Here is a 16,100-nt window from a genome sequence, read left to right on the forward strand (position 1 = left end):
GCTGATTGAATCGGCACTGCACCTTAAAAAAACAAATGTTACATTTCTGTAAGTGTGACAGTTGGTGATGTACTGTAAATGAAAAAATAAATATAAAGGTGCAGGATTAATGGGTGAGTGATGTGATAATCTAATACTTTATTCAAAAATGAATAAAGGCAATACAGGCAAATGCAATTCATACATACAGTGACTAAATAAACCCCTGTGTTTCAGTTGTATTGGTCGGTCGTTGGTCCTATACAGTATGTGTGTTCCAAGCTGATTTATTTGTGTGGATTGTATTCTTGTTCCAGGATTGGATTATATACTGTATATGTGACCCTGGACCACAAAACCAGTCATAAGGTTTACATTTTTTAAAATTGAGATCTATACACAAAAATCTAAATATTGAGAAAATCACCTTTAAAGTTGTCCAAATTAAGTTCTTAGCAATGCATATTACTAATCAAAAATTAAGTTTTGATATATTTACAGTATGAAATTTACAAAATATCGTTATGGAACATGATCTTTACTTAATGTCCTAATGATTTTTGGCATAAAAGAAAAATCTATAATTTTGACCCATACAATGTATTTTTGGCTATTGCTACAAATATACCCCAGCGACTTAAGACTGGTTTTGTGCTCCAGGGTCACATATATTTGTGTTTTTCAAATAAACTTGTGCTCGCATTTGAATTCTCACTCCATCTCGTTCCTGCTCGCCTGTTACAGAATGTGAATATAATGTATGGCCTTAAAGGTAACGTATATGGAAATATAACTCTTGATATAGGGCAATTTTGTATATGTCATACATTACATTTCCATATGCGAGTAATTAAAAGAATAAAATTCTTAACGATAAGCTTATTAGTAGTAGTAGTTACATTTTTTTTTTCTTAGAAAAATCTATATTTTTTACAAAAGCTTCACTGCTGCTTAATATTTTAAAAACGTTTGTCTGGAAGAAGAAAATCATGTGGAATGACGAACATGCAGAAACATAAAACACTTTTTTTTTTAAACATAAAACAGCAAATGATATCATAGAGAGGACTGCTGCAGACCCTCTTGACAGATAATTTCACCTTTTTATGACCAGATGAAGGTGTAAGGGTAGTTGGGAAATTATTATAACAGATCTGTATTCGAGTCTGTATCGCTGCACTGCTTTTGTCATAATCTGTCAATCACATTTAACCTGTCACCTCATGTGTTTCAGACCAAAGTGACGTCTGCTCATCGTGGGATTGTAACAGAGGCTCATGGGAGAAAGGTAAGTGAGTGGAATTACATTCTACAACTACACTGGACTTGATTAGTTTAAGATGATTAAATCGTATGTCAGCTGAAAGAAAGGTTCTGTTTTAAATTGTTTTATATTTATATTGACAGTTCATTTAGCCACAAACTTAATTGCAGTTTAATTTAATTTAGATTTGAGATTTAGTTTGTAATTGGTATCAGACCTTTACAATAAACAGTTTCAATATTGTGTTGCATTTTCTCTTTTCTATAACTGACTAAATCCAGCACTTTTAGAGGTGTATCATTGCTCTACTTCAGCTAGACGGAGAATCATAGCTCTTTTCCACTCTGCCTTTTGTGTGTTCATCCATCCATGAAGCGTAAATGGCTTTTTCCCTGCTGGTTCAAAGCAAATTAGCTTGCTTATGATTGCATTACACTCTCCCTACTTTCATGCATTTGTTTACTGGCAGGAATGGAGTGATGAAACAGTCCTGCTTTGTCTGTCTGTCTCTTTCTTTCTATCTTTGTCTCTCTCATCCACATTTCTGTCTCTGGGTTCTCACTCTTTTGGAGCCATGCTCTTTCTCTCTCTTCATTGAGCATTCATTGCTTGTCGGTCAAGAGACTTGGCGTTTTATGTAATGTGACAGTGTGCCTTAAAGACGAGACAGGAAGTGACATGAACCTTTTGACCTATTCCTCTTCTCCGGCATCCCTTCGTCCTCTCTCTCCTTCAATAAACCCTCAGCCATTAGCATCACTAAGCACTGTGTTATCTGTAACAGGCAAAATTCAGCACTTTTCTTCACGTCCAAGTTTTCTGAAACCTGCTAACGCACAGAATTATACCTGTGAGGGACTTTTGCTTTAATTAACACGTAATTCTTCAGAACTCCTGCATGCTAATGATAACAAGGCTGACAGGATGACACACAGTGCTTTTTTTTCTCTCTGTCTCTCTCCTTTTCATCTTCGAATGCAGTGCTGTTGGAGTAGAAACTGATTTTTACATGCGTAGATAAAGATTTACATGCGTGAATGTACTCAAACCCATACAAAAATGTCATACATGAAAGAAAAATACATATTCGGGTATAAAAAAAATAATTGCATGACAAGCAGATGAATTAATTGGATTAATCACAATTAATTGCTGAGAAAAGTCCACAAATAAAAGTAATTCAGATATATTGTTGTGCCAGACAACAGTGACTTTAGAAGTCAATATAATCTGTTTTATTTATTTATATTTATTTTCAATTGTAATTTTATTTAAATAATATATTATTTTATTCATATATTTTATTGAACTTACAGGACCTACATTACTTTTCATTCAACCCAGGCTCATTGAGAAGGAAAAAAAAAAAAAAAAAAACGGGCCTGTGGTTCCTCTCTCTCCTTCAATAAACCCTCAGCCATTAGCATCACTAAGCACTGTGTTATCTGTAACAGGCAAAATTCAGCACTTTTCTTCACGTCCAAGTTTTCTGAAACCTGCTAACGCACAGAATTATACCTGTGAGGGACTTTTGCTTTAATTAACACGTAATTCTTCAGAACTCCTGCATGCTAATGATAACAAGGCTGACAGGATGACACACAGTGCTTTTTTTTCTCTCTGTCTCTCTCCTTTTCATCTTCGAATGCAGTGCTGTTGGAGTAGAAACTGATTTTTACATGCGTAGATAAAGATTTACATGCGTGAATGTACTCAAACCCATACAAAAATGTCATACATGAAAGAAAAATACATATTCGGGTATAAAAAAAATAATTGCATGACAAGCAGATGAATTAATTGGATTAATCACAATTAATTGCTGAGAAAAGTCCACAAATAAAAGTAATTCAGATATATTGTTGTGCCAGACAACAGTGACTTTAGAAGTCAATATAATCTGTTTTATTTATTTATATTTATTTTCAATTGTAATTTTATTTAAATAATATATTATTTTATTCATATATTTTATTGAACTTACAGGACCTACATTACTTTTCATTCAACCCAGGCTCATTGAGAAGGAAAAAAAAAAAAAAAACGTGCCTGTGGTGACATTTCTGCAGAATGATATTACATTGCTTCTTGCATACTTCATGACACTTTCAAAGTGAAATGTCCGGTGAGTGGCACTACAATTGTGTTCAGTTTTCTCCGAAACAGCTGAATGTGAATGTGGCAACATTTTACGTTGGTTGTTGTATGTATTGCAGCAGTTTGAAAATGATATATTCGATGATTGACGCCTAGTAAAGTTAATGCTCTATCGCATTTAAAAATAACATACCCCCCCCCCACTAAACCTCACTGCTACTGTTAACAAGAATAAAAGAGAAGATAAAAATGCATTTGCTAAAGCAACCATGCCATTTTATCTAGCCTCTATAAGCTCTTTTATCATGCCTCATGTTTCGCAGACTGTTTCAAGTTTTCAAGACACATCACAAGTGCAACCAGGTGAGGTACCGAGATGGTTTACTACATCAGAAAAGCTTTCTATATGGAGCTGGTATATGATGCAAATGTGGACATTTGTTATGCCTATCAGGAATAAATGTAGTTGTTTTACTGCCTTTAGTGTTCACTTCAGCTGGTAAATTGTATATATTGGTACATTTTTGAAGTTTTGCAAAAATGTAGGTAGAGGCACATTTTTTCCCCAGAGCATATGTTTCTAACTGAATGGGTAAAATCGACCACCTCAATTATATTTGGTATAGCCACCAATGAATTCTCAGACATTTCACTAAAAATACTTATGGTACTCTTACTATATTTTTTCGATGCAGTTTTTTTTTTTCGAAGTGTTATGAGAAGAAAGAGAAAATGGCAGATCTTTAGAATTAAATCAGATGTTCTCTAAACAATTTCAACACCTTGTCTAGTTGGCTGAAATGCTCCTCCTGATGTCTCGAGGTGCAGAAAAGTGGCTTTTACTGTTTGTTTTTTTTTTAAGCAATGAAATACATTGGGCTATCAAAAAGTGTGTAATTGGTTTATTTAATTAAGCCATGCGTAAATAACGGATTTAATGAACGCTCCACCAAATTATCCTACCTTTCCCACAACACTGTCACGCAAAATCAACTTCCTCCAGCTCAGCTCCCTGCGTACAGAGACAGCTGAAACAGCGTGACAATGTTCATCTCCTTCTTTCTGCTGAAGGGAGGGCGCACTAATTGCATTTACTTTTCTGCAGTGACAGTAGCATTTGTCTTTTGTGCCACTCAAAACCGACTGATTATACAGTATATAGAGACCCAGTGAGGTAAAGTGAGGATGCACTTTGTTTAATTCTGGAACATTCTGTTGAAAACCGTCTCTGGGTGAAGTTTGGCAGATCTTTAGGGTGCGTGCTTGACTTCATGCCTTTGGGACTGGAGAAGTCATTGACGGATGACAGAGACCGAGAGGTTTTGGATCACTGAAGGCTGATTTGAGGAAATCCAAGTGATGAAATGATTCTGATCGGTGTGAAGGTCACTGGAATGTGTCTTTAAATAAGTGAACCTGTCACTGTGTATCATGGGCCTGTCTGTAAATCTGGTCCAACAATGATTAAATATGGATTATTATAGATTAAATAATGTATATTTACTTGTGTAAATTCTTCAAATTCATACAGCCGCAAGAAGCAGCATAAGACCACATAAACAATTAATTGGCAAGCAAACTCAAAGCATTTCACTACTTATTTTCTACTACAGCTTGATATTGCTTTTTTTTTAAATGTCACATCCGTCTGGCTTTAATCACTTTTCTTTCCCACATCTTAGGCTTGTGTATGAAAATGTCACATTCGATGCAATTAACACTCCTCTGATTCTTGAAGGGTTTTATTTAGAAGTTGCGCAGTTTGCTATTTATCAAGTCCATATCTGGCAGCAGGGCTTGCCCCTTCACATTCTAATGTTTTTTATATATGTTGCTGGTGTATTTTCACCAAAATGTTACATTTAATTGTCTTTAGGATTATCTCTGGTCATTCTAAAGTGGTTTAGCTGGAGGATGAGTCAGGAGTGTTTTGGTTCTGTGAGTATGTTGAGCTGTTATGTTGGTATGTTTTTCTCTCTGCAGATGTTGACTGAAGCCACTCTGGATGCCCAGCAGACACAGGCCTGGGATCATTTCCGCGCTCTCTACAGAGGACCATCTAGGGTACGGCTGACCTTAAAATCTTTTCTTTCCATTCTCACAGTACTCAAATGTTGACATGCCACTTGCAGAATCTGTTTATCTTTCTTTAAAAAAAAAAATAGCATTTTAGTACTGTCATAAAAATGTTATTTTAGTTATGGTGAAGCTGTTTGATGTATACACTATAGTTCAAAAGTTTGAGGTTGGTAAGATTTTTGTAATGTTTTTGAAAGTCTCTTATGTCCACCAAGTCTGCTTTTTTTTTAAATAAAAATACAGTAATATTGTGAAATATTGCAATTTAAAATAACTGTTTTCTTATAATTTCTTATTACCAATTTTAAAAACCGCTGCTTCATGTTTTTGTTTTTTTGTTTTGTGAAAACGATGATATGATGATGAAACGATGAATGATGACATTTTATTTTTCAGGATAATTTCGCGAATATAAACTTCAAAAGAACAAGGTTTATTTGAAATAGAAATATTGTGAAGATTGTAAATGTCCTTTCACTTTGATCAATTTAATGCCAATTTAATTGGCAAATAAAAGTATTAAATTCTTTAAAAAAAATAATAAAAAACATCTTATAGACCCCAAACATTTGAATGATATCGTATCCCACAAGACAAAAAAATTACTTAATTTAAACATATTATCCTGTTCAATACATACATACCTGTGCATACCCTGGTTATTAATATCTGGTGTTGACACCGTGAGCATCAATAACTGCTTGCAGCCTTTTGTGATAGCAGTGCATAAGCCCCTGGTTTGTCCAGAACATTACATTTGTGGGCTGTTCTTGAAAAAAAGCCCCCAGGTACTTTAAGTTCTTGCATGCTAGTTGAGTTTATCCCAACATTGGCCCAGTGATGTTGAGATCCAGCTTCAGGATAACTGAAGGACTACGTTATTACAAAAGGCTGCAAGCAGTCATGGATAGTACTCACGGAAGCAGTACATGATACTAACAACCAAGACTTCATAGGAATATTTTACTTTCAACAATTGCATTTATTTGTCTTGTGGAATATTTGTAAATGTCTGTTATGCAGCTTCTTCAGTACTAAAATAAAATCAAGTTCTGCAGTACTAATTAATAAGTAAACCAAATGCAGTTTTTATGATATTTCTAGTTTTTTTTTTAATGCTAAACCTTGCAAATTCTCTAAGGCAGTGGTTCTCAAATTTTTGGTCATGCTTCCCCTTTAATTAAAAAAAACATACAGTTGTTTCACTTTAACCATGTCTACACCGGACGTGAGCAGCACAACACGATGTGACTAAAGACAATTTGAACCCATCTCAATTGAATGCGGTGCAATACGACAAATCCCGACAGGAAGCTGACGGCCCATGCACTACTACTGACATGGAAGGACAAATGGATTTGCATCGGTCACATTGTCATGTCCAGCATAGACAGATTTTAGCTGTTGCAGCAACAACGGTTGCATCCAGTGTAGACACGATATTTGTGTTGCTGTTGAAGGTTGAGTTCACATTAGCAGCTTGTGATGCCGTTCGCTGAAGCGATGCTCTTCGATGGAGAGGATCTTCTGTATCGGGCTGGGTTAGATGGTGCAAAGTAAATGGTTTGAATGAGAAAGATTTAGAGGAATTGCCGACTGGCGCCGCTTTATAAAAGGCAGAAAGCCTTTCGCACACTTAAATGCGGTTGACACAGTGGTTTCTGTTTTTTTTTGTGTTGTTTTTTTTCTCAATTTTTCTGCAAAACTCCCACGCCCCCCTGGTGGTTGCGCCCCTCATATGTAAACGCTTGAACTGCAGCTCTTTTGCAGATTTTGTGGGATTTTCAGTTCAGCCATTGAGAATACATGTGTCAGTGCCTTACAAGATTATTGCATAAAAGTGGATTGTTATGCAATGCAATGTGTGTGTATGTGTTGCCTTTGTATATTAACTGGAGTCATTGATTCTAACTGTTTATGGGTCAGCACTTATCAGACAGAGACAATCCGAATGTCTTCATTTGTTCAAGTGTTTGACTGTCAGTATCCTGTCTGAACACACTCACACAGTCCTCTGCCCTCTGACCTACGGTCACATCTGTCTACTACTCATGCTGTATCTGAGTGGTCCAGTTTTAAAATCAGGTGTGCGCATATACAGTACATTTGCATGTGTGTATATGGGAGGTTGGAAGGCCATCCTTCTCCCCCTTACTTTTATATTTATATACATTTTCCAGATTAGAGACTTGTAGTATTGGACTCTATTCATGCCTTTATTTCCACTCACAGCTCTATCCATCACATACACACAGATGCACTCACATATACTCTCACCCACATGTACACACCCCCACATAAACTCACACAAACATAGAGACACTCAACAGAATCCAATGAAGGTCCATGTTGACTGCTGCTGACTAAAAACTAAGTTGCCTCAGTGTCAAATGGCATTTTAATTAAATGTGTCCTTGAATAAAAGAGGCCAATTGCCCCATTTACACCTGTAATTAATATTCGTTTACTGTCATAAAATGAGACATTATGATTGGGTCTTGATCGAATCACTGAAAACGTATTTGTAGGTGGTCTGACATGGATTATGACACATTTAATGGTGTAAATGCATTTTTGTTATGTGTTAAGTAATATGAATTGAGGTTACACTATACTTCACACTTCACATGAATGTCCTTGGCAGATTTTTACTACATGATTATTGTGGCCCAAATAATTAGCGCAATAAGTATAGAAATTAAATAAATAAATAAATAATGCTCTCAGTCAGATTTTTTTAATTTTTATTTATTTATCTTTTAACAGGAGATTCCAAAAAGAACTTTAACCCGTTATATATAATGCATTATAAAAGTATTAATGCATTCATTTGGCCTTGTGATATATCTTACAGTGCATTGTCTTATCTCATGAAAAATAGTAACCACAGATATATTACGTTGTAATAATTATCCATTCATTGTTTACCTTTATAAAGTATATTTTATTAAACCATATGACAAACAACCTATTTCAAATGTAACAAGAGTAATACAAATATTAATATAATGCATTTTACCCTTAGTTACAATTATTTAAGAATAGATAAAAATGCATTACAACATGCATTATGAGCAGTGTTGGGCTAGTTACTCAAAGAATGTAATATTTTACTCATTACTAGTTACTGCTTTCAAAAGTAATATTGTTACTTATTACTTTCTGGCAACAGTAATTAGTTACACTACTAGTTACATTACCTTTTCTTCACGCCCCACAGAAGTTGTAACTGTGTATCTTCCACATAAAATTCTTAATCTAGAATGTTACTAACAACATATTTCTGCCTCATCATTTGACCAAAATCCACATTGGATCACAGTCAGAAGTTATTACAAACACTCAATAGTGATTGATAGTGACATTCAAGTAGAAGTGTTGTATTAATCTCATTAATTGTCATGTGTAGCTTGAAGCTAATTGTAATTTCTCCGGTACCCATATACGATTATATTTCATTATGTATTTTATCAAATCACATTTTGTAGAGACTGTTTAATTTTCCAAAAAGATTTTTAATTATAGTAATATAATGTACCACATGCTGATCAGAGGGATGTGGGTGGGATGTAATGCCAGAGTAAAGTAAAGCCACAACTTACACAACAGTGTTCAGATCATCTTTTTTCCTGACAAAATCAATATAATGCAATATTTCTATCTGCTGAATGTAAGCTTTTCCATATTCCAAGCTTGCCTGCTGCACTGGGGACATCACATGCATGTGCGAGTCGTGGAAATTATGAAAATAAATCTAGGATTTATTTTCAGAAATTATTTGATTGTTGGATTTTAAATCAGCGGGGTTGAGGCATCAAAAGAAACTACGCTGTTTTATGGATGGTAACTGTAATATTATTACTGAAATCTTATTTGTAATTAGTTACACTACTAGTTACTTCAAAAATTAATATTATTACAGTAACTAAGTTACTAGTCACTAGTTACTGCCCAACACTGATTATGAGTACTCTTAAAGTGCATTATACATAAAGGCTTCAGTTAAAGTGTTTTTAGAATTACTGTTGATAAGCACTTTCTGCAGACTGGGGTTTCTAACACCTCAACTTTTTTACAGAATCCAAAAATATTTCGCTTGTCATCTCCTCTGACATGATTTTGTGCGACAGCTACACACTGGCTCAACCCACTGTGTTGGAGCCTCAACCAGATAGTTAGTCACTGGATTATTTACAATAATATCGTATGTGTAGTATTAACATCTTTTTTTTTTTTTTTTTTTTTTTACTGTAATACTGTATAATGGTTATCATCAGTGCGGATACTGCAACACCCCTACAGCAATGTTTTTAAAGTTGAGTAAAAATTTTCACTTAATACAACCTCACGTTATTCATAACAGTTTGTGTTTTCACATATAAATGTGGTCACATCTAACTTTAGTTGTAAAAAGAGCCATAGTGGCCTATTGAAGACTTGCTGTTGATATTATTGTCCTGTTAAATATATTACCAATCAGCCCTAACCAGCTCAAACCAATCTAGTCAGTTTGATCATGTGATGTTGCAATCACAGTGTGGGGAATGTTTGACTCTAATCCTCTAAAGAAATAGGAAGTCAATGTTACAGTATCACTCTTAGCACACTCTCAATCTCAACATCTGTCCTCAGCCTTAAGAGTGGAAGTAGATAGACTGCTGCTGTGTACGCTTATCTACAGAACGTGACATGCTGAAGTGTGTTTGTGAATGTGCTGTCATTCTTTTCCTGTCTCTGTGCTAGACTTCACACTCTCTGTAATGAGGAAACAAACTACTCTAAACATGACATCATGTCAAACTGAGCTTCTGAGAGATGAACAATCGGGCTCATGTACTCAGTGTGAATATCAATGATTATGAATACAACACATAGTATGTGGATGGTGCAGGTAATGCAAAGTATTCACACCTTAAAAACTCTCTCACATCCCTTCCTCTACAATTTGAAATATCTGTTTTCTGAGACTCAACAGCTGGAAGGAAGAGGTTTGATGAGACCAGAACATTTTAATCCTCTAAAGTAAGTTTGGCAGACCTAATACAAAAAGGGGGTTGCAACTTTTTCTAGGTCCCGTAAGTGTCCCCAAAGTCTAGAGCTAAATAAAAGTGACTCATTACTTGAAAGGGCTCTGTTAAAGGGGTCATTTTATTCTGAAGTCCACATAGTCAAAGGGTGTTATATTTTTTGTTTTGCTGCAGCGGGTAATAACCATTTCCCTTGCTTTAATGCACAAATAAAATTCAGTTGTCGTAAAGCAAAACACCTTCCAACTCAGCAGATAAAGAATTTTACTAATATAAAATGAAGGGAAAAAGTTTGGGGAAAAAAACTTATGTTATCATATTCTGTCTTCAGTGTATGTAGGTTCATAGGAATGCTTTTTTTTTTTTCATAGTGAATATTATCTCTTATTATGAATAGGGTGGCGTTGGTAAATATAAGCTGTTTTAACATTAGACAGAGAAATATGTTCTTCCACACAGCCACAGTTTGATGGATATCCCATGCATCTTATTGTTAGTAATATTCCAGCTTGAATAGATTTATGTTCTCTTTTGGTGTTCAGGAATGCCAGTATCTAATGTAAATATCCTGCTTCCGCTGTATTACCTATGACATTTGTGTGTACATATACACTTTTAACATTTAACATGGATTAAAGGGGTCATATGATGCTATTTCAATTTTTCCTTTCTCTTTGGAGTGTTACAAGCTCTTGGTGCATAAAGAAGATCTGTAAAGTTGCAAAGACTAAAGTCTCAAATCCAAAGAGATATTCTTTATAAAAGTTAAGAGTCAGCCACACCTACCTAAAACGGCTCGTTCTAACACGCCCCCACATATCTACATCACTATGTGGAAATATTAGCATAATGCCGCCCAAATGTGCACACAAAGAAAGAAGGCGTGGTTTCAGGAACACAGTAGTGTTGATGCAGCCATGTCAGGGAGACGCTGTGTGTTTCTGTGCGAAAGCAAAAGCACTTTATTTGGCCTTCCAGAAGTTACATAAATGAACTATAGTGTCCTACATTCACTAGTAAAAAAAAATATCAAAAATTATATCTGGTATAATTAATCTGAATAATTTTTGGTTTGACTGTATATCCTTCTGTTATTTTCACACTTAATTATGCCCATTAAAATGTATTTTACAAGTTTTTGTTACTTTCACTGATCATTTTTTTTGCTGCGATTTATATTCCAAAGCCACTCATATAATGCAGAAACTCTCATGAAGCAAGCAAAACACGCGCAATGCGTGCACGTATTTATACTGGTGCAGAATGAGAGGGACAAACAAGTACAGTACAGCCTAGCGCATTTCACACAGGCTGTTAGTTTCACTTTCGCCTCCCTCTCTACCATTAAGTAACTTGATCATTGTTTTACTTATTACTTTTTGACGTATCCGACCGAACTACAAACTTTCCAGTGATGTCTGTGAGAAAGGGATATTCACTCGACAAGCTTGCGCATCTGCGCCGCCACGCGCTCAATCCACTCAGCGGGCTTTGTTTACCAGCTGGCGCAAATCAGCTATACAGGCATTAATACTGAATATTTTATAGTCATTGCATGCATATACTTCGTAGACATCTTTAATCTCTAATAACTCCATTCTGCTGTCTGTTGTCGGTGTTTCTTTGTCTGAATATGGCACTTATCACATGCTGTGTGGTATCGGCGTTTGGTATCGGGGCATTTTTACGAGTACGAGTACAGGAGCTCAGTATCGGGCCCGATACCAGTATCGGTATCGGTGCATCCCTATTTAAAATAGCATCATATGACCCCTTTAAGACAATTTTACAGCGTAGTTTTAATAAATGAAACTTGGGAGGGAGTTTTACATTCTGAAAGTTACAATATATTTAAATAGTACATAGAACACTATCAAAAGATCAGGGAACTTTAGATTTTTCATGATATTTTGTGATATTAATTAAGATGTTAATAATTCAACAAAAGGAAGATGCTGTAAAATCATGAGGCAACAATTATAGTGTGCGTGCGTGCGTGCGTACGTGTGTGTGTGTATTACTTGTGTGTATGGCTGTGTGCTCATGAGAGGCTATCCTTCCAGTCTAAACCAACACCAACCGTCATATTTTCCTCTGTGTAGACTCAGAGTTTGATCAAAGCTGAAAGAAGGAGTGGACACAGGAATGAAGTGGAAAAAGTGAGACAGAAAAAGATCATGAAAAAAAGCGCTTGAAGAGCCACATTTGGGATAACCCAAAAAAAAGACTACTTCAGATGTGTCATTACACAATACCATTTCCCCTTCTTCTGCCCATCAATTCTCCAATCTCCCTATCAAACCAAAGAAGGCCAAAAACAAAGTTTTAATGTATTTGATAATTGTCAGTCAGTTTGAACCTAATAATAATGTTTAAGCCCTGATTGAAAGTAGAAACATTGACACCTATTTACACAAAACGGACATTAAAAAATGTTTATATTTCCCTCTTTCCTCATACCACACCATTCCCTGCCTCTGTGTATGAGTGACAGAAATTTATCCGTAAGTCGTTGTGTTTCTAAGTAAATCTCCTCACAGGATATGAAGAGGCTGTGGTCTCTGACGCTGAATACATATCCTCTATTGAAAGACACTGCTTTCATCCCACTTCACGGTCAACACGCAGTGCATTTTATCTTTTTCTGATGAACTCATTCGTCATAGACAGACTGCACAGAGTGCTATGTTTTTTTTTTCATACAGCCACGTGGAGTGAGAAATTGGGTACATTTACCCAACCGTTCAAAAGTTTGAGGTCGGTAAAATTTTTTAAGGAAATAAATAAAAAGAAAATTTTTTTACAAAAATAAACCAAAAAGACATTAATACCTTTTTCCAGCAAGGACAGATTCAGTTGATCAAAAGTGACAGTAAAGTAAAAACACTTACAATGTTACAAAATATTTCTTTTTCATTTGATTTATTTCAAATAAATGCTGCTAAATAAATTATTCTTTTAAAAAATCATGAAAATAATATCAGTTTCCAAAAAAAAAAAAAAAAAAAAAAAAGATAAAAAAAAAAAAATCTGAATTGTGTAGTATGTGTACAGTGCAACAGCAAAGAGCTTTTTTACATTTTAGAGAAGTCAAGTTGTGAATTATTCTTTTAAAAAATCATGAAAATAATATCAGTTTCCAAAAAAAAAAAAAAAAAAACAGCATGATAATAAAAGGAAATATTTCTTGAGTAGCAAATCAGTATAGAATGATTTCTGAAGGATCATGTGATGCTGAAGGCTTGAGTAATGATGCTGAAAATTCAGCTTTGTATCACAGGAATAAATTACATTTTATAATATATTACAATAGAAAACAGATATTTGAAATTGTAAAAAAAATATTTCACAATATTACTGTTTTCACTATATTTTTGATCAAATAAATGCAGCCTTGATAAGCATAAGATTTCTATCAAAAACATTAAAAAATCGTACCCACCCCAAACAGTCAGTGTTTTCCCTGCAGAGCTTTAGGGTGGGACATGAATTGACATGGCCGTCTCCCATGAGGGCTGATAGTAAACAGTCTTTTGTGCCGATCCCTTCACACAAGCATCCTCAAGAGTTTTATTAGAACTGTTTGGTCAGCACACACACATGCACATTCCCAGCAGACTTCCCATAATTAACACAGCAGAACTGCACAGCCCAGTTCTGAGCTCCTTAATTAAACCGTGAATGGTTTCAGAGGATGAGTAGATGGAAAAAAAGACCAGAGCGTCAGACAAGGTGTGTATTTGTGCATGTGTGGTTAGTGTCTCCCATTGTTCCTTTGTCTGGGTGAAGATTATGAAATTCTGATTTGCATTAAGAAACTGAACTGAACAGATTTTTCGAGAGAGCGGTTAATTAAAATGAGAAGTGAAAAGCAGATTGAGTGTTGATGTTTTGAAAGAGACACTCCCAACACCTGAGAATACTAACTTGGTGTGTGTGTGTGTGTGTGTGTGTGTGTGTGCGTGCGTGCGTGCGTGCGTGCGTGCGTGCGTGCGTGCGTGCGTGCTTTGACTGTACTTGTGAGGACCAAATGTCCTCACTTATATTATTATAATAATTATTATACTTTGACAACCCACTATTTAGGACATTTTACTGGTCCTTACTAGTTAAAAAGGCTTATAAATCAGCCAAAATATGTTTTTATTTAAATCTAGCGTTCTGCACATGTTTCTGTGATGGGTAAGTTTAGGGGTAGAGATTGGGTTAGGTCAGGGGTCTGCAACCTTCAGCATCAAAAGAGCCGTTTTGGCCTCTTTCCCACCAAATAAAATTCACATGGAGCCACAAAACCTATTTGATCCGTAAAATGGATGCGCATGATATGATAGCGCAGCATATAGCTATAGTTTTATATTCAGTTATGTTACAGGGCAGGAATCGTACCAATCATTTCAGAAGTGAGGGGCACAGAAATGTCAAATGTAATAATAATAATAATAATAATGTTTATTTATTTATGTATGTTTGTCTAATTGACAAAAAAAACTTTTCTTATCTCTCTTAATTGGCTAAGAAATAAAATACACTGCTGGAAAATAACTAGTAATTTGTATTCTATAATATTTTTTATATATATTTTCCTAATGACAATTTTATGATTATGATTGGTTTATATACTACAAACACTTTTTCCATTTTTATCACAGAATGTCAGTTAGCACTGTATCATTCATATTTATTACCTGGAGAAGACTTGAAAAACACAAACTATTTTGTAGCAATTGTTTATTGTCTTCACGTTTCATCAGTTATGGTTTATGCTTGTTATTCAGCTTAGTTACAGCGATAGCTGGATGCCTTTGTCCATATTAGGAATTTCCTGGCATGTCAAAAGTTATTACTACTTACACGAGTCCATTTTGGACTTTCTCCTTTGAGTGTGAGTGAAGCACACTGCATGAGAGTGTTGAGCGCTCCGTAATGTTCACATCATTTTGGATGCGAATAAAACGTATCCAAAACGATGTAACTATCTTGTCTCTTTTAATTTAAAGGCACAATATGTAAGATTTTTTTATTAAAATATCCAAAAACCACTAGAACAGTTTTATATATTTTGCTGACTTGTATACTTACATTATCCCAAATGTTTCGAAGAATGTTTAAATCCAGAGAAATAAGCAATTTTAACTAGTGACATGGACCGTGTCCATAGTGCAATTGTGTCGCCTGCCAATGACGTCATACACCCTCGATTTCCGGTTTTCTTTTGTAGAAAACATGGAAACGCCAAAGACGCTTTAATATGCTATGCATTTTATTAGACAGGTGACGTCCGCACAGAGTTGCATTATAACAGAACGTTCAAATGTATCTAGTATGATAAAACAGCGCTGCTTACTTCCACTGCTTTCCGGAAGGAGCGGAAACATTCGACTGTGGCATAATAAAAGCTCCGCTGCTGCGCTCGTTCAGCGGCCTCGTTTCACTTCGATGGCTTTCAGCCTCACTCTGCTTCATACTACAACGTTAATAAATCTTTAATACATTAGCTCATCCATGAACATGATTTCTGCCCGAGTCCCATCGGATTGCATCGGCTGCGGGGATGAAGACCACAACTCCCATGATTCCTCACTCAGTCACGCCGTCATCAAACTAGCCTTTGTTTCTTTGTTTGTTTTGAATACGCGCCCTCTAGCGGCGAAAAT

The 16,100-nt window shown here is 35.4% G+C and overlaps 1 protein-coding gene across 2 annotated transcripts in view; it reads left to right on the plus strand.

The window, feature by feature from the left end:
* Positions 1-16,100, plus strand: part of LOC107699090 (vacuolar protein sorting-associated protein 8 homolog) — a 124,155-nt gene that overhangs the window by 99,166 nt on the left and 8,889 nt on the right. For both annotated transcript variants that reach the window (XM_016500255.1, XM_016500256.1), the window contains 2 exons: positions 1,214-1,267; positions 5,324-5,404. In XM_016500255.1, the coding sequence (XP_016355741.1) occupies positions 1,214-1,267; positions 5,324-5,404 (135 nt within the window). The remainder of the gene's footprint in view (positions 1-1,213; positions 1,268-5,323; positions 5,405-16,100) is intronic.

The sequence above is a fragment of the Sinocyclocheilus anshuiensis genome, unplaced genomic scaffold, assembly GCF_001515605.1.
Source record: "Sinocyclocheilus anshuiensis isolate Anshui unplaced genomic scaffold, SAMN03320099.WGS_v1.1 scaffold94, whole genome shotgun sequence".
NCBI classification, from domain to species: domain Eukaryota; kingdom Metazoa; phylum Chordata; class Actinopteri; order Cypriniformes; family Cyprinidae; genus Sinocyclocheilus; species Sinocyclocheilus anshuiensis.